This window comes from Tinamus guttatus, unplaced genomic scaffold (genome assembly GCF_059628265.1).
Source record: "Tinamus guttatus ecotype Peru unplaced genomic scaffold, ASM5962826v1 Tinamus_guttatus_pri_ptg000140l, whole genome shotgun sequence".
NCBI lineage: Eukaryota > Metazoa > Chordata > Aves > Tinamiformes > Tinamidae > Tinamus > Tinamus guttatus.
In genome coordinates, this window is record NW_028288674.1 from 65,334 (window position 1) to 84,323 (window position 18,990).

At 39.0% G+C, this 18,990-nt stretch overlaps 1 protein-coding gene across 1 annotated transcript in view; it reads left to right on the plus strand.

Moving 5' to 3' along the window:
• Positions 1-18,700, plus strand: part of SNCA (synuclein alpha) — a 52,003-nt gene extending 33,303 nt beyond the window's left edge. Inside the window, exons 4-5 of the mRNA XM_010223264.2 lie at positions 16,719-16,808; positions 18,378-18,700. Coding sequence (XP_010221566.1) covers positions 16,719-16,808; positions 18,378-18,410 — 123 coding nt within the window. The 3' untranslated portion in view covers positions 18,411-18,700. The remainder of the gene's footprint in view (positions 1-16,718; positions 16,809-18,377) is intronic.
• Positions 18,701-18,990: the final 290 nt, after the last annotated feature.

Here is an 18,990-nt window from a genome sequence, read left to right on the forward strand (position 1 = left end):
CACCCCCGTGACACCTAAGGAATCTTTGTGAAACAACCGATAACGAAAGTGACAGTGTTAATAGTTGTAAAATAGGCTGAAGCTTGGAACCATGCTGTGGTTGAAAAACATAAAATCAAGTAGGTAATCCACTTTGTTAAAAATGGGTGAGAAATGGATTTTGGCAGGTATTGGAGTCTCTGCAGTGAAAAATACAGGGAAGCAGTGAATAATAGAGGGAAGTAGCTTTATAGGAAACCTTCAAACATTGTGAAGTACTGTTTTCTTAGCTACACTGGGGGGGAAAAAAAGAAAAGTCTATTATAATCAACTTCTGAAGTCACATGAAAAGAAATCCATGGCTCAGATTCTGCAAGGAACTAGAGCATCAATCCCATGAGGAAAGACTGAGCAAGCTGGGCCTGTTTAGCCTGGAAAAGAGAAGATTGAGAGGAGATCTGATCAACATGTACAAGCACCTGAGGGAGGATGGGGCCAAACTCTTCTCGGTGGCAGTCAGTGACAGGACAAGGGGTAATGGGAGCAAGTTGAAACATAGGAAGCTTAATCTCCATCTGCAGAAGAATTTCTTTACTTGAGGGTGACAAAGCCCTGCAACAGGCTGCCTGGAGAGGTTGTGGAGTCTCCTTCTCTGGAGATCTTCAAAACCCGCCTGCATGCCACCCTGTGCCACGTGCTCTAGGTGCCCCTGCTGGAGCAGGGGGGTTGGACTAGATGATCTCTAGAGGTCCCTTCCAACCTTAACCATTTTGTGAGAAGAAAGGGTTTAAGTATCAAAATATCCTTGAGTGTCTGAGGCTGTTTTTTATTTTTCGTGATGTAGACATGTTGCTCACAGGACTGTTGTTGGCATAGGCACAGTGAAAACTACTAGATGCCTTGGATACTATGTAATGGGAGAAAGGAAAGACTTGCTAGTTGTGTGTTTTTTCTTTTGTTTTTTTCCTTTCCTCCTTCCTTTTGTCCTTACTCCCATGCCCAGCAAGGAATTTAAACACTGTCAAGAAGCTTGGAACTGCTTCAGCAAAGTCTAAATTACCTAGTGTTAGGGGAGCTTCCTAGTTTTCAGGTCTGGGGTAGCCTGGCTCCACTATAGTATGGACAAGAGGGTGCCTTAGTCCTCACTGTGCCCTTGTTTCTGTGCAGAGAAAAACAACTTTTGTCTTTATTGAGGTAAGAGTGAGTTGACTAAGCACAGTATGAATGACACATTTGCCTTCTAGCTGAGTACAAGGTATGCTTATTCTCTTTTGTCCTGAAATAGCAACTGATGACTTTTGCCCCCAACATAAACACTCTGCAGAAGTCTCCATATCGGCTTTGTAAGCTAGCAAAAGAGGAAAACTTTGGAGAACTGGAGAAAGATTGCTTGAATATGATGATGAGATCTACTTATGTTGCTAACCTTTCATAAGAAAGATAGGAAGTTGAGTTCCACTCAACTTGGAAAACTCCTTGGATCAGGAGAATTAGCACCGCGTCACCTCAAGCAGCACATGGCTGAAAATATAATTGTTTTGAACAATGCTTTTTCCATGGGCTACTTGAATTAGTTCTTTTTTTCTCTTTATGATCCTCTTATTTTTGGTGTTCTTTCAAGACTATTTGCACCAGATATCTAGGCTTGTGCGTATTTCTTCCTTAGCACATATGGCACCAAAATGTCTTCTAAATTGAGGGAAAGTACTTTGATTTCTGACTGTAATACATATTGTTAGTAATACAGGCCTTATGTGAGTCAGACATTAGTCACAGCATTTTACACTTCCAAAGATACAGGCTGTAATTTAGCTTGGCAAGAAGTAACTGATTGCACGTAGTACAGCATATACTATCAAGCAAGGACTTAAGTCTTGTTACAATCCTGAGCTCCAGGGCTGAGGTTTTGATCAGAACCTGTCCCAGGCTGTGACACTGTGTGGTGCTCTGTGCACCTCCTGAGTGCCAGGACAATTTGAGGCTCATGGAGCTGTTCTCCCTATGGGAATCCAAATCACCCACGAGCCAGCTCAGCTGTGCTGCCTGATGGGCATGGGAGCCGCTCTGGTGATGCTCCCCTCCTTTGCTTGCCTAACCTGGGCTGTGTTGGCACTCCTGAAGCACAGGGCTTCCTGTGCTTCTCATTAACGGCACTGTACTGTTAGACAGCGATGGGGGCATGTTTTTTTTAAGAGTAGCAAAACTACACTTCACTTAAATTGTGCAAAGCAGCTGAATAGCAATTAATCCTGTTTAATGTGGAGTTTGCAGGGAAGCCAGAACTCTCACAGCTTTAATCTTGATGCTAATGCAGTCTATTTTGATGAGCAGGAAATGACGCTTAGGATAGATGTGCTTTAGTGTTCAGGCACTGTCTAATTTCCAAAGGTGAAGAGTTGAGTTTAATTCCATCAAGAGTTATATCAATATAAAAATGGGACCTCTGTGGTCATAGATAAGGTCAGATGTCCAAGACTCAAATGGATCTCAAAACCACTTATTTTTTGGTAGCCTAACATGAATGGCTTAAATGAAAATAGTATTACAGGTTTACCAGTCCAAACCTGTTCAAAATATCTCGCTGATAATAAATCAGATTAAGTCTGAGTTCTTAAAAAGTAACAAATAGAAGGTTTAAGATGCCTTTTTGAGCCTTTGACTCTTTGGCAATAGTTATCATTCACATCACATGGGTTACTTTTTTTTTTTTTTTTTTCTTTCAAGTAAGGCACAAATGTGTAATTTTGATTGTAAGAGCTGAGATGATAAAAACACCTAATATCATGAGGACAATGACTAATGTTGACAGTGCTGGTAATACTGATACTTATTAGAGGTGAGCAGATGGTGTTTTGTCTTTTTTCCTTTTCAGTGCTTTGCTTATACTGCATCATTAATGTAGCCCCTTGAAGAGCTGTTACCTGAGTTTCAGTTTGTTTTCTATTCAAAAAAAAAAAAAATTTCAAAGCAGCAATTGTTATGGTCACTTCTGTTAAAGTCACAGCACAAGACTTCAAGTGTCACTTCATGCATATCAAGATTCGTTTGCACTTTGAAGGCATTGGCTTATACCAGCAGTGAGCATTTTATTTTAACTCCTCCCCTCAAGATTTCCTCAAGTAATGAAAATTGTAAGTGAACATGGAAAATATTGACTTAAACTATGGTAGCCCCTGGGATGATTTGGCTATGTCAGGCTGCAGAGCTCACCACATGTCAAATGGTTCTTAAGCAGTCTGCAAGCAGGGGGGTGGTGGGAGGGCCTGGCTGCTGTTTCCTGCTGTGCAGCTCTTGCAAAGCAAGCCTCAGAGCACTGTGAATTTTGCAGGTGTCAAAGCAGGCTCTTTGCTAACAGTCCTGTTACCTTGGGAGAAAGCAGTTGACCTTTAATGATGAATGGCGAAGGAAAGGAATGTTGCGGGAGAAGTGCTGTCAGACACATGCAATCCTAATTCTGCCAAAAGCAGGGTTACCTTTTTCATTGAATGTATGGAAAGCTTAACAGATTCTGTGCATATGTGAATGTTTCATTAGGTGTATGTGGAGCTGCTTATACATAAAAGGCTGGAATATAACTAGTCCTGGTACCTGACCTGGTTTTACCAGTTACCAGAACTGATAAAACTAAATGAGCAACAAATGTCAAAATAGCTTTTAAGAGTACAAAAGGTTTAGTTGAAACAACTTTGTCAGGATAGTCCATACGGGCAAAGGAGTTATGTTGTAAGAGTTACTGTTGGTTTAGACATATCAGTAATGACTGACTGGTGTTATAATCCCAATGTATGTATCACTATTGCAAGAAAACTTCTTGGTGGAAAATGAACTTGAGATTTCTGTATGGTGTGTTCACTGCCAAGCTCGGCATCTAGAGTTAATTACTTTGTTTAACCCAACTTCTAAAGAGCAGTTTTGCAATTAGTTAACTGCAATTACAGGCTACTGAGCAATATCAACAGTACCATTTCTGCAAGAAGTATATTGCAGAAAGGGGTCAAGAGTTATCTTCGTGAAACTGTAAAGCTAGAGCTGTTTTGGTAAGTATCCCACTATCATAAAAGCACTTAAACAGCTACTGGACAGCTGTCTGAACAGATTTCAAATCTCATGGTCAATTAAAATGTAGAGCCTGGGTAACGGAGCAGACACAAGCTCCCCCGCTGTGAATCACTGAGATGGTAGGGAGTGTGAGCAGTGCTTGCACTCAGGCAGTCTTCAACTGCCTGGCCAGTGTGAGGAAGCTGTGGCATGAAAACAAGGCTGATGCTTGGAGGAGTTTTTGGTGCTTCTTTCAAGACTGGCTAAGTGCACCTCTGGTGCCATGGGCTGGGATCTTTGTGTGCCTTGCCACGGGACTGTTCCTACCAACAGGACTGTGCTGACTGACAAATGCCAGTGGGGGCTGATGTTTGTGGATTGCTCAAATCCACACTGATTTTGGAGATTGTTCCCCAAACTGAGAAGTAGCTCAGTGTGAACCATGACTGTGAGCCCCTTCCTGGGCCAGGCAGAAGATTAGCTGCAACTATGAGAGCAGGCAGCAAATGGCTGCTGGGCTTGGGAACTGTGATCCTAAAAGGCCTAACACACACAGAATAATTTTTTTTTTTTTTTAAAAAGAAACAAATATATTTCAGGCAGAAAAGGCCTGCAAGGCATGAGCTCAGCTGTGCTAGAGACTTGGCAGTTGTGGCCTCACCCCTCTGCTGTGTTCAAGTCTGAGGTTGTTGTCTGACAGCAAAATGTATCACTGCATGTTGCATGAATCAAGTAGGTTATTTTCTGTGCCCAGACACTTCTATGCCAGAAGAGTAAGCAGGCAAGCAACAGGGAGTCATGAAAAGCAGGGATATACATGCAAGACATTTGATTTTGGCTCGCTGAGGAATACGGCTGCTTATCCTGCAGGAAGAAATGAAGAATAGTAGTTCCAGGGCGCAGGTGCTAAAAAAAGCTACCCACATATCTTTCCTGTCTCAATTGCCCTGTAGGGTTTTGTGGATTGACTGTGGCAGCCAGCCTCAGGAAACACACTTTCCCCTTTTTGTATAGCATGAGCCATGCATCAGGATTTGTGCCTTTGACTTGGCTGAAGCAAACTTGGCTGGAGCTGAATTTAACCAGTGCTGTCAGAGGTGGCATTTGGCTAATAAATAGTGATATGAGATTCTCACTTGACATCTAGGTTTGATGGTATGATTTTTTTTTTTTTTTTTTTTGACTCAAGGTCACTTAACCCCATCTGTCTTGCATGTCATACCACAGGAAGGTAGTCCCTAATTTAAACCTTCCTAGTTACTTATTGCAAGGTGGCACTGGAGTTGACAAGTGATTTGATAGTGTAAAGCTATCTGATAAAGTTGCACATATTCTGCGTTGACTGTATTAACAGGAGCAAACCCACAGCTCTGAGTGTTAATGAAGACCAGAAATATGCGAGCAAATTTTTGTGCACTCAAATATTTTCTGCAATTCAACTTCACATTCTGGAACAGATGCTCAATGACACCTCTTTTTCCCTGTCTGAGGTCCTGGCCTGTTATTCTATGAAATGTTGCTCATCCCTTCCCCTTTCTGAACAGTTGTGCATAAATATATATATATATAATAATATATATATAACAATATATATATATATTTTTTCCTAGGGATATATATAGTCTGGAACTTCCAAGGCAATTGTTAGGACTGTAAAAGCTTGTTTTTTCCACCTGGAAGTGGAAACTGTCACATTCAAAGGAGGGGGCAGGAGGGGAGAGGGAAAGAGAAGAAAAAAAGAAATAATTATTGCTTTAAAGGAGATCTAAAACTATCATTTAAAAGTAGTTATGATGGAGTTGCACCAGAAGGTAAAAATAAGGAATGGTTAGTATTCCACATGAGCCCCAAATTTAATATCCAAATGATTGGTTTAGCAACAGGTAGTGCAAAAGGATGCTATGTTGCTGCACTGCCACTGTTTCCAGAGTAAAGCCCAGGGAATGATTAACAGCAGCACTGTGATCCCTCCCACACTGGCAGAATGAGTGCTGGTCCTTATTTAGGATCTTTCACATAATTTAAGTTCTATTATTTGATGCAAGTTATTCTGCATCGACATGGCAGATGATAGCTAGCTGCACAGTAAGAAAAATACTACTTTGGATTAAATTCTATCCATTATATTCATTAATATGGACTTTTTTGTTAATGGAATTCCTGAGATTTGTGTCCTTTTCCATGGCATGTTCTCTTCTAAAAACTAGCTAATAAATGTAGCTATCTGTACCACCAACTCCATCAGCTACTGCAAAACTGCTGGCTTTGCAGTGGAGCCAATGAGATCATTCAGAATTCAGCTTCTAGCAGAATTACCTGTCCACACAATCCAGTCAAACAAAGTATTGAGGCCTAATTAGGCCCATCTCAGGTCTTCAGTTTTCTGTATTCTGAGAGGTTTCTCACTTGACTTCATTTGTGGCAAGAATTGATCTCTCACTGAAATTGTATTACTGTTTTATGCTGTAATTCTTACCTTGACGTGAACAATCAGAGCTGTATAGAAACCTCTTTGAAGAGATTTGTAACCTTACTGAGTTTCACATTTAGGGTTGTTATGACTTGAGATCAATTACCCTTTTGGTAGATACACAGTGATCCATCATGAGTTCTCATGTCAATGGGATTGATGTGCACACACTAAACATGTGGTCCTGAATACTTAAATATCTATTTTTAAGGATGTGATAAGTGAAAGAGCTCTTTTAGCCCTGACCTGTGACTGACATAGTCTTATGCTACTACGTCTGAGCTTTAATCACTATCTTATATTACACGCTGACAGTAAAAAGTTAGAAGGGAAAATGATTCTTATATTCTGTGTGGTAAAGGCTGTTGGGTGCTCAGCATGACTGATAAGGATTTTAGAAGTCTTAGAAGAGACTATTGCATTGACAATGGCTTGACAAAGACTTTTATCAGTTGTGCTTGATTTGATGATACTTGTTCACTTTGGCCTCTGTGAAACCAGTTTTAACATAGAGTATGAGGCCAAATTACTTGTGGTTAAAGTTAATAAAAGTGGTTTGCCAAAAGAGAGGTGGGAAGTAATATCTAAGACATAATAGAAATTAAAAATAGCTTAAGGAAAGAGCTGCACATCATAGAAAATGATTTACATATATGTTATGAAGGAGGATCTTGTTAGCTGAAAGAGTTGTGTTAGGGATAGTAGGGCTAATAGTTCTTTTATGGATGATTGCTGGCACCAGACCAAAGCTTGGAGGCTGCTCTGTAGCCAGAGCCAAGAGAAGATTGATGGAGGGACTGATGTGATTCTGGGGCTGCAGGAGAAGGGACTTAGGAGCGGCAGTGCCCGACTCTGGCCGGGGTCCTGGCTGTTTCCTACTCATTTCCGTGTGTATGCTGAAACTAGTTGCTGCAGGCTATGCAGGCTGACTCCTTCTCTACTGCTCCCAACAACCTTCAAATAAATGTTGTCTGCCTGCTGAGAATATATCAAAAATATTTAGAGAGAGAAAGCCTCTCCTTGGAAGAAAGTGATTTATAGTATACTGCGACTACTGTTTGGTTTAGGTTTTTCATTCACTTGAACAAACTAGTCAACACTTGTATTCTCTGGAAAATCTAGGTTAGGCTTGGATGCACTATTAATTCTTTATGTGGCTGTGCAGGACCATAGGCGTATGCTAGCAGGGATGGCTTTAGCATTCATGCAGTTGAACAACTCGAATGTAGTATTTGCTCTCATAACAAATATCAGCAAATGCCCAATACTGGGTTAAAAAGGGCAATTGACAGATATTTCTGTCAAGTTAAGTTGCTGTTGAGGCAATAGGCCATGAATTCTTTCCCTGTTTATGTTTGTAAGGCTGCAACCTAAATGATTCATAGTAGGGGTTCTGAGGTTTTGAGCCTTTGAACACTGGCAGAGCCCCGTGTGTTCTGCATGATTAGTGAGGAGTCTGAACTGTGTTTCATAATGCAGATGAGTCATTAGCATTTTCATACAAGCTAACAAGCATGGGAAAGCATCAGTGCGGGAGGATGACAGAGCTGTTGCTTCTTAAATTGCCAACTAAAGAGAGACTGACCAACAGGTGCAGTGAAATCAGACTCCTCTTAGGGTTTTAACTGCAGCCTTTCATTTACAGCCAGATATCCTCATGATATGTGATTAATGTTATGATGAAATACCATCACATATACTTCGCTAGGGTTAACATGCTGAAGTGCTTTCATGTATTGGTGCCAGCAGGACTTGCTTGCATCCTGTGCCTTTGAGAAAGGCAGTGTTAATTTAATATTCATTCAATGAGTTGAGCCTATCTCATCACTCTTTGCCATGCATTTAAAAAGCAAAATGGTCCAAGTAATGAAAATCTATTTCACAGTAGCCCCCATGATGCATGCATTCTGTACATACAGATTGTATAGCCCATGAGGTTATAAACCCTATTTTCCATCAATACTAATTCTTTTCATTTCCACCTTTTTTCATTTGAGTTTAGGAGAAATTACATTTTCTTGTTTGGAGAAACTGGCAAATGGTTATGTGTTGTTAAGGTGTGAAGGGACTGGTAGATATGAAACTAGTTAAGCAATCAAGGGAAATAACATTGTCAAAACCCTTTTCCCAACTGCAACTGTTTAACACCAGAATGTTGAATGATCCCACTCCCCTTATATGATCTTAAAATAACAAGATAAAAATGAGTCTGAAGTCTAATATTTGTAAAATGTAAGAGGCAAATGGTTAGGATCCTCCCACTTGCTCAGGCATTGTAGTGATTGCAGTCAAATTACAATGCTTACACCAACTAACTCAGTTGGGAAATCGGAGCATCACCCATACAACACAAAGCACTGGAGTGTTTCTTTTTTTGCCTGAGGTGATCAGCAGCCCTGTATAAGAAGTAACTTCAGTGCTGAGGATTTCTGTTTATCAAGTGAATCTTTAGATTGCAGGAACATTGTCTCATTACTGTGTCCTGAAATTTTTCTTTGACTTGTATTAATTTTTTGTGGGTTTTGGAACATTATTGGAGAAGGCTTTGCATGACTGTTCTTTTCCGTGAACCTTCATGCTCTTCTTGTATAGAGGGTACAGCAGAAGAACTGTTTAGTCAGTAATTTGTATAATTACAGATGGAGAAATACCGAGTTCGTTTATCTTAATGGATCAAAAATTTTGGCATCAGCTTTCAAATAGCCTGTATCTTATGTTAAGTGCTATTTTTTGGCTATTTCAAGTTCCTAAAAGCTGGTTCTTGATTCACTATTGAGAGCATTAAGACCAGGCTAACTACTTAAGCAGATGCAAGTGCATAAGGGATTTAAAATGGTGTTAGTGATACTGCCATTGCCTAGATAATTCTTAGCAGATGGCAACTAAACCAAAGGAGAAGAAAAAAAAAAAAACTCTTGTTATTGCCTGCTCTTTTACAGAGATGATGCTAATACTTAATAGGAACCACCATTTTCAGTAGTGTGTTCTATCACTGAATCTGCTTGTTGAACAGCACTTATGAAATAACATAAGGCCAGTTAGTATGATTGTTCAATCACTGCAAAAACTACCTTACTTCCCCAGCACCCAGTGAAGCACTCTTGTGACTGGGAGGCACAAACATTTATCATTGATCATCCAATGATAACTGAAACAAAATTGAAATGATACAGAAATCATAATGGAAAGGTGATCACATAACTTACTCCTAAGTGCCATTTATAGAGCTTTGTATGGTAAATCCATTTACTTTTAGCCTTGTGTTCATATAGCTGTTCTGTACTTGGCCCACTGTTACAATGGTATTTGCACCTCAGTTGGGTGCCCTCCTGATTAGTTTGATATTGCTTGAGCATTTGCAAATACTTGGGCTGATACCTGCAAGTGAGTTGTTTTTGTTCAATTCTGCATTAGTGATTTTCAAGGTCTAGCCGTATCACAGCCCTGAGTTAAGAGTTGATTACCCATTCATTCTTGTAATAGATTTCTACCTGTCATTTAAAATTTGGGGAGCTATTGTGGTTAACAAGAAAGGAGCAGAAAGTGTCGTTCTAACAATTAGAAAAAAATTGTTTTTATTTGATCATTTAGAGTTTTAATTTCAAGTGTTTTGAATTTTATGAATAGTAAGGCTGCAGTAACAATTCATTTTGAAAGCTCTGTCTATAGATAAGCAGATCAAGAAACCACATTAGTAAGGTTGTTTTCCTATTTTAGACATTGATACTTGGCCTGCTTTTCCTGATGGCTTCCCAAGCAATGTCTTTGGCCTATTGGACTCTGTTTCAGATACAAAGATGTTGCATCTTCACTTCAGTTATACTGATAGCTTTTATGTAGCTTTCATAAAAAAGGAGATAAAATATGAGGTAGCAGATGCTCAACAGGGTAGGGAACTGTATTACAGGGTTAACTTATGAAACACAAGGATTATGTACCTTTTCTGTTGTAGTTTGATATTTGGCCATTTATTATGATAACTATGTGGGTTACTGAGCCATGTTGTGAAGTGGTCCTTCTTGGTTCTTCCAAGTTCTTAAAGAAAATATTGAACAATATTGAACTAAGGATCTTCGTGGAACTGCAGTTGATAGATTTCCATTTTGAGAAGGAACTGCTTGAACAATTGCTTGAACAATGAAATGTTTTTGATCCATAAGTAATATGTTATGAATAAGTAGTTATGAATAAATATTGGACTCTATTATTCTAGCTCGTTCAGCAGAATGTCAAGTGAGACTCATCAAAATCTTTAGTAAAACAGAAATCTAACATCCCCAAGGAGAGTTATATTGATACAAGAGAACAGGTGTGTCTTGATATGACTTGTTACTGGTTTTTGGCTTGGACCCATTTCCCTATTTTCTCTTGTTAGTTTCCAACAGATGTTTGGATTTTTCTCAAGCACCTGCACTTAGTTGGCTTGTCTGTCATACTGTCCACACTGTCTCCACACTGTCCAACTCCACACTGTCTTTTTTGTAAAGACAAGCACAAGTTGTCCTTCCAAAATACCAGTTCCTAATCCATCTCTCATAAATTATCAGATATTACTTTCTGCAAACACCCTTGTCTATATAAGCCTGAGGGGTCTCCTGCAGTGATATGAAATACAGTCCTATGGAGTGCAAAGCAGTTCAAGGACTTCTGGCTGAATTTTCTTTATAACATATGTTGTTCTGAGTAAGGAAACATATATTGTATATAGAATGGGAAGGAAACCAGAGAGGACTACTCATGGTCTGTAATCTTCCTTCCCACTGTCTTGAAGGAAAAAACAAAAAGGCCTAAAGCAAAGCCTCAGTGGTGGCACTAATTGCAGGATAAGCAGGTTGTAGGAAAATCAGACATATCTGCCTCAGCTTTCACTGTACTGAGGACTCAACTGAGTGCCTCCAAAATCTGTGCAACTTTTACAAACCAAGAATGATCTGGACCCTAATCACAAGTCTTTATTATGCTTTTCTCTCCTTAAAACTGAAAAAGTCTAGGGCTTTCTTGCAGCTATGATCAGTGCCCCTTGATTTGGCTATTAATTAGCATGTATCACTTGTGCTACTTTGTAAATAAAAAATACTTCTGTCTTTGTAAATGGTGATCTCGAGGTTTTTTTCCTTCCACTAACTGTGGAGTTTTCTGTGTCATCACAGATTTAGAAACTGAGGGTGATGTAGCTGAGATTGCTCTGTGTTCTGCGTGTGTTGACATGGCTTACCAATGGTACACTGATTCAACCCTGAGGCAAGCTGTTATTTTAAGCCACCTGCAATTAATGTATCTCCAGCACTTTAGAACTCATCTGGCTTCCTGACCTGGGAGAGGGGGAGGTTCTCAGTATAAAATCATTAATATTTATTACTAAATAAATAGCAGCAACTCTAACTGGGTTACTTGGGCATCTCCAACTATAATTTTACCAGCCCCATTAATGTAAAACAAAGCTCTGCTTCTGAGGAAGCTCAAGAAAACATTACTCTTTTTTACCCTGAACGGAGTTCAGTCTCATCAGTTTAAGTAATACTATTAGAAGAGGAATCCTAAAGGATGGAAATATAAATAGTATACACATTCTACATGCTCCAACTTATTTTTCTAGGAATTTACAGCAGTTTGTAAGCCCATGTAAACAACAAGCATTTAATGCATCCACTTCTGAACCCCAAGATGAGCCTTAGCTACAGGCACTTAGGCAGTCTCTGCACTTAGTCCTTTTTGAATAGGCATCAGTCTTTCTTCTTCTTGACTTTTTCTATCATTACCAACTGAAGGGCATAAAACTGACTCAAAATGCAGCCTGCAGCATTTGGAGATCCTGTGCTAGCTTTTCACTGGAATTGTGCTATTGCTCTGGCATTTCTTTAATTAAATGTCTCTTCTGCTTTGCTTAAACTCTGTTTACAGAGAAGAGGAGCAGTGTAGTCCTACTTATTAATGTTCTGCCTACACTAGGCCTGGGAACTGCCACTGTTGTCCACACTGAGGTTGTATGCAACTGTGATGTTTTCTTGTGATTTTCTTAAGTGTTTAGCTTGTGGATAACAATGAGTTTACTATTTTGCAGTTAGTGCACAAGTCAGCCTCTTGCCTACATTTCACCCTATGACCAGGATAAAATCACTAGGTTGCTGTTAAGCATTTGTCATTCACAACATGAGCTTCTGGTCATGTACTGGGGGAGAAACATTGACTATTGCACCTTTACTGTGTCAACTGACCTGACAACTGGCAGCTATATTCAGTCAGCTCCATATATTGAATGCATCAGGACAAAAACAAATGAATTGAGACCATTTTTGGCACTTTTGTGTGTTGGAAATTTGATGTTTTGCTTGAGGAATTTTGCTTTTATCGGGAAAGTTGGGCTTTGTGGTGAAAGCACCAATAAATGCTAAGTTATAAAATAGAACAATTCAGTTTAGCTCAAGCATCCAGTACCCGAAGTATACTGAGATCTGGAGGAGACAAATACAAGCTTTCTTTCCAGAAAGAAATCTGAATCCCCCTGGCCCACCAAACTGCTGTTCAGCATGTTGCAAGGGATGAATTTAGACAGTGTGCACAACAGCTTCCCTGGAGATGCACAGAAGGTAATCTCAGCATTTGTAAGTGTTGCCTAATAAGCACTAAAAGTTTCTGAAATTCTCTCTTACAGAATGCATAATACTAAAATGGAATGGGCTTAGACTGGAGGGATATTTAAGTTATCAGTCCACCAGTACATGGTAATATCACTCCTGGATGTTATTTCTTACATTTTTATTTCTACCTGAAGCCTCTGTGTGTGTACCAAGTGCATGGAATGCTTTTTCGGGAGTCTCCAAGATCTTCCCAAAAGAGAAGTGAGAGTTATGTGTAAATGAAGCTTGTTAAAATCCTGTAAAATCTTATAAAAGAGTTGATCTTTCCTAGTTTAGTGCCTTCTCTGTAGTGCCTTTTCTCTTGGTTCACAACCGCTCAATTGCAATAGTCAATAACAATTAGCCTGGTAACCCATGTGAGGTAGCCAATACTCAGTTTATAATCATCTCCTTGGTTGACATTAGTTATAGCTTCTCATCTTGCATTAATTTGTTAGGTGTTGCGGCAACTTCCACCATATTTTTATGTAATTAATGACTGGGACTATGCAAGTCTGATAATCACCAAGCTTTTTTTTGTGCTACTACCACTCCTCGCTGTTGTGTACAGCTGAGAAAGGTGCTGTGGTGTGCACTGCTCTCACTGTCGAGACTTGCTCCCTAGAATTTGGGGTTGAGGGGCATAAGGCTGGAGAATGCCACCCTAAAAGATCCTGTTTCCCTGTAGGTATGGACAGGCATTGCTAAAACTTATCTGTCGTGTTCGAGAATCAGAGGTCAAGTGGAAGTTTTCTTTTTTTTTTTGTCCCTATAACAGTTTATTAAATGACTTGTAAATACACAGCGGGAGGGGGAGAGGGTGCTCTCACTGTAAACCTAATGCTCTCTGGGCAAAATCTTATTGCATCTCCAAGCTTTATGTATGACTTTTCAGGTTTGCTGGTACAAAGCTCTTCCTCTGGGCTTGCCCTTCTGTGTAGTTTAAAAACAGAGGTGGCAGATTCAAGAGAATTTGTGCCAAAGAAAATTCGTCTTTCATAATATAACAAGAATTGCTCTACGAGGTGGTATTATCCTTCTCTAACTGAATGAGGATATGGAATTATTGATCATGGGAAAGCAAAATCTCATTTCTTTGCTTTAAAGGAAGTAAATTATGATAGAAAGCATACTCCAGTTGGCTCTGTATTATTGGAGATGGTTGTTTACTTCTCTGAAGTCCTGACTTTACAGGTACAGTATATGAGGCAAAAAACTGCTATGAAAAATGCTATTACATCTGCCATATTTTTATAAGTAACAAATGTGACCTTGAGTAATATCATTCTTACCTGAGCTGCGGTAGTATTAAAACAAGAGGTAATGTTTGAGCTGCTGTTTGCCACAGGGTAAAGGTAAAAAGCCATTCCCAGATAGGTTCCCTGGTGGTTTGGTATGGCTTACATTTTCCTTTATAGGATGTTGCTAGTGTTGTTGATTATTTTATTTAAAACTAAAGAAATTTAAATCTTCAATTTGGGGTTGGAATTTGCTAAGGGAATTTGGAATGATGATTTCAGCCCTCTTACACATTGTGTGTACATACTTCTGATGAATCTGTGATGAAGCTTCCCAGCAAACAGTGAACATTATAAAAAGATGCTAGTAGCTTTGTTCATGACTGTCCTTTCACTTTTAAAAATTCTCTATCACATATCCCATAGAGGAGCACAGAATGTTAATTTAGAGGAGGAATGTGTGTAGAGGACATGAGTAAATTGTGACCAAAAAACTATATTCTTCTTTCCTAAGAGACATCTATATCTGATTGAGGTTTTGGTCTCAGTAGGAAAAAAAAAAATGTGCCAGGAAAGCTGCTGACTGGTACTCCCCTCTGTCATTCTGGCGTAGGATACTAGTTTCAAGTAACAGCAAGACAGAATTCACATTATGGAAATAAATTCTGCACACTATAGGCTTTAGAGTATGCAAGTGCCAAAAAAGAGGTTACTGAACCAAGGATAAAAAAGGGATTCGTATTTGGCAGATGAAGAGGCAATCTGTGCATGGGGAGATGGAACAGAGGGGCAAGTAAGGACAGACCATAACAAACGATCTGGTTAGGGTAGAGTTAGTGCCTGGCAAAGGTTGAACAGCAGAAAAATGAGACTATAAAGGAATATTGAAAAGAGTAAAACAACAAAAGGAGGGAAAGGAATATCTGAATCAAGATGGAAGCCTGTGCTGAAAGCTATTTATGAGGGGTTGGGATAGAAGGGTAGGGGAAGCGGAAGAGACTTTATTGTTCAAAGTCATGTCTGAAGTTGGACAATATGCAGGGTGAAAAAATATGTAAAACTGAGCATCTGAGAGTGAGCTAAGCGAGGCCCATGTCCTTTACACTGTTTGTAGTGTTGACATTGTAGCATTCTCAGTATTGCTGGGCACGTATGGGGTCTACGATGTACAAAGTGATTATATGAAAAAGAGAGTAGGACGAAAACTAAAAGGCTTGAGAGGAGGAAGAATGAAGAACAGACTGAGGGACTCATTACTGTTATCATTTTTTGGTCAATTTCTCTTAAGTTTTCAACTTCAGATGGAAGTTTCAAATATAGTTGGATAAATCTCAATATATCTTTTAGGTTGCTTGTAGCATTTGAAGTGTATTTCCCATTTCCAGTAATTTGCAGAGATTTATAAAGATAATTAATATACTCCAAATGGCTCCATTACATTCCAGAGCATTATGGAAATCATATCATATGGAGATTTTCTATGTATTCCCACCCAACCTCCACCCTTGTTGAGGAGTGCTGGGATGTTAGCTGTTAAGCTACTTCTCATGACACTGAAGATTAATGTGCCCATCTTTTCATTTCACTTCCCCTGGTGTTCATTCCACATAGTTGCTTGTCATAGCAGTAAATTTTTAGCTCTAGTTCTCCCACAGTGGGAACTTTACTTGTTCAGGAGCTGATGCCCACTTCTGGTACTTGATTTTAAATTAAAGACAGTCATCAAGAATCATTGGAGGAGGAGGCTGAGTGTAGTTGGGAGATAGAAAACAGATGCCACCTGCTTTGCATATTAACTTCCACTTTATGTTGAACTAGCAGAGATGACTCTCAGGTTTAACTGCTACTTCCTCCTTTTTATCTATATCCTAAAACTATGGCATGACTGTAAATCCCAATTTTTAAAGAATTGCCTCAATCTGTTTTTGTGCCTTATTTAATTTCTATCTAGCATGTATGTTTCAGTGAAGTTCTTCCTGAGTTCCTGTATTTGCTTGAGTTACTAGTAGATTTCTTTTGGCTGTCACTGGCTTAAATCGACGTAGCTACAATAGCTGCACTGAGCTAACAGGGACTGTTTCTATATCAATTTGCTAATAATTTAGGACTATTTTCAGCAGTCTTTGCTCAGGCCACTTTGTTTGAAACCCACCCTGTGAAAGGGTCAAGTTCTAAAGCAAGTAGTGATTTATGACAACAGCATTGGTATTGATTGTTACCACATTGTTTTTGCTTTCATGTAATGAGACTTCTCTGTCTAGTAAAACAGAACCTAATGAAGCAACCTATTTGAACATTTTTGAGGAAAAGAGTCTTTCAGAGCAAATGATAAAGCAAGGAGTTAGCCTGTCACTTTTCTCCCTCTTTTAATTGTAGAATGAAGATGGTATCCTGCAGGAAGGCATGGTGAATAATACAGGTGTTGCTGTGGATCCTGAGAACGAGGCGTATGAAATGCCTCCCGAGGTAAAGCTGTTGGGTGTTTTCTGTGAGTGATCCAGGCACGAGAGCAGCTGCCTGCCTGAGTGATGTTACCATGCTGCATGGAGGAAGTCCCTGGTGGGAGCTGGGAGGATGGTTTTGTGCCTCAACACAGCTGGGCACAGACAGGATGGGTGCTGTAAGCAGCAAGGAAATAAGAGAAATGCGGTCTGTTTGATCAGGGTCGCCCAGAGGTGGGAAATGTAAAATCCGTTACTCTTTGTGTATATAAGGATATTTAATGAGCTAATATTATGTGCATTTTGGAAACACTAGTCTCAATTTCTGAGTAATTCACAGAAAGTTTGCACCTTTTACTTAACAGGGAATATAGGTAAGAGCTAATCTGTGTAGATTCTTTTAATAGCTGGCAATTTAATGTGTTCCTTAGCATCAAGTTTTTTCAAGTACGGCAATCCATGATTATACCCTTTGGTTAATGCAATTATGGGAAGAAATTACTTGATGGTTTTTCGTGAATAAATACTTATCCCACGATGTAAAATATTACCCATGCATTGTAGTCTCTGACATTGTGGTAACTGAAGTGGCAGGTATACAGCAGTACAAATTAGGTTGAAAATAAGAGGCATAAAAGACAGGCCATAATCTTAAATGCATGCTTGACTATTAACACATTCAGTCTCACTGAAATTAATGGGGCTGTTCATGTGCATCAAGTTACACATCTGATTATTTAAATGTGTTTATCTGGAGCACCTGGTATACTGTTCAGCTCAAAAGTGGTACCTTCTCTCTAAACGAACGGCTGTGCATGGTGTCACTGAACTCCTGGCAATATCAATGGGACCAAAAGAGATCTGTGTATAACTGAATGAGTTGGAGAAGATTCTGTAGGGATACAAATAATATGCCTGAAGTTGATTTGTTAGCAATTCAGTACAGAAATCATGTTTACCTGTCTCAAGTGATTGAATAAGCCATTAGAGGTATGGAAAGTTTCACAATGGATCCTTTTAAGACAGTTTTCCAACCTGATCCTTCAAAAATATGTTCATGTAATTAATTGTAAACAGACCTTTGCTATAATATATTCAGATATTCGTGATCCTTATAGCTGAAGCACATGCCTAAGTTTTACTGCATCCAGGATTATGTATAATGACTCGCTTCCCCAGACTGCTTAAATGGAACGTTAAAAAAAAAAAAAAAAAAAAGGAAAAGAAAAGAAGTTCAAGGACTGCTTATGTGTATTACACATATAGCTGCTTTGCATGCCTCCCCACGCCCTCCTCTGGTCCATTATTCCTGCTGGCAATTATCCACAAATTCATTGCTGTGAGTCATTTCAGTAGCTGGCACAGAAACTGAACGGCATGTTAACTACGGTGAAAGCCTAATTCTTCTACAAATATCGTAGCTTCAAAGATGCATTATCTGGAGAACCTAAGAAAATAATAAAAAATGCAAGATTCTGATCATAGGAAAATGGGTGATATTTTGTCACTGAATACACTAGGAGTAAATAAGAACTGAAAGTAGCATGTATTTATCTACAGTATTATTAGCACTGATTTTTGCTCTCCTTATTAGGAAGAGTATCAAGATTATGAACCTGAAGCATGAGAATCCTTTCTTCCTTTGTATCTCCTGAAATCTACTAACAAAGATGTCACATCCTGTACAAGTGCTGAGTTCCAATGTGCCCAGTCGTAAAATTTTTTTACAGTTTTTACAGTGTATTTTGAAGTCTTCCATCAGCAATGATTGGAGTATCTGTGACTGCATCCACTTTATTTTCAGCATTTCCCTCCTGCTGAAATGAAAGCTGGTTGACAAGGCCATTGTTGTGCTGTGGATATTGTGGCTTCAAGTTTAAAAGTTAAGAAAATATTAAATAAAAACACCTAAGTGTCTACTGCTTATTTCTACTTCTGTACATGTTTTGTTGAGAAATTGTTAGTGATTTGGTATTGTTTATGATGAAGGATATTGTTTCCTATGATTATTCTTTCTGTGCAGAAATGACTTATTGTGAGAGCTTTATATATGTCTATGTATTATATATAAATATATAAGTATTTGAGCATGAACTATGCACATATAAATATTAACTGTTGAAATTTATTGTTTTGTGGTGCATTTTATTAACTTGTGTCTGTAAATAATGGTGTTCAACTGGGGTAAATAAAAAGTAACCCATTAA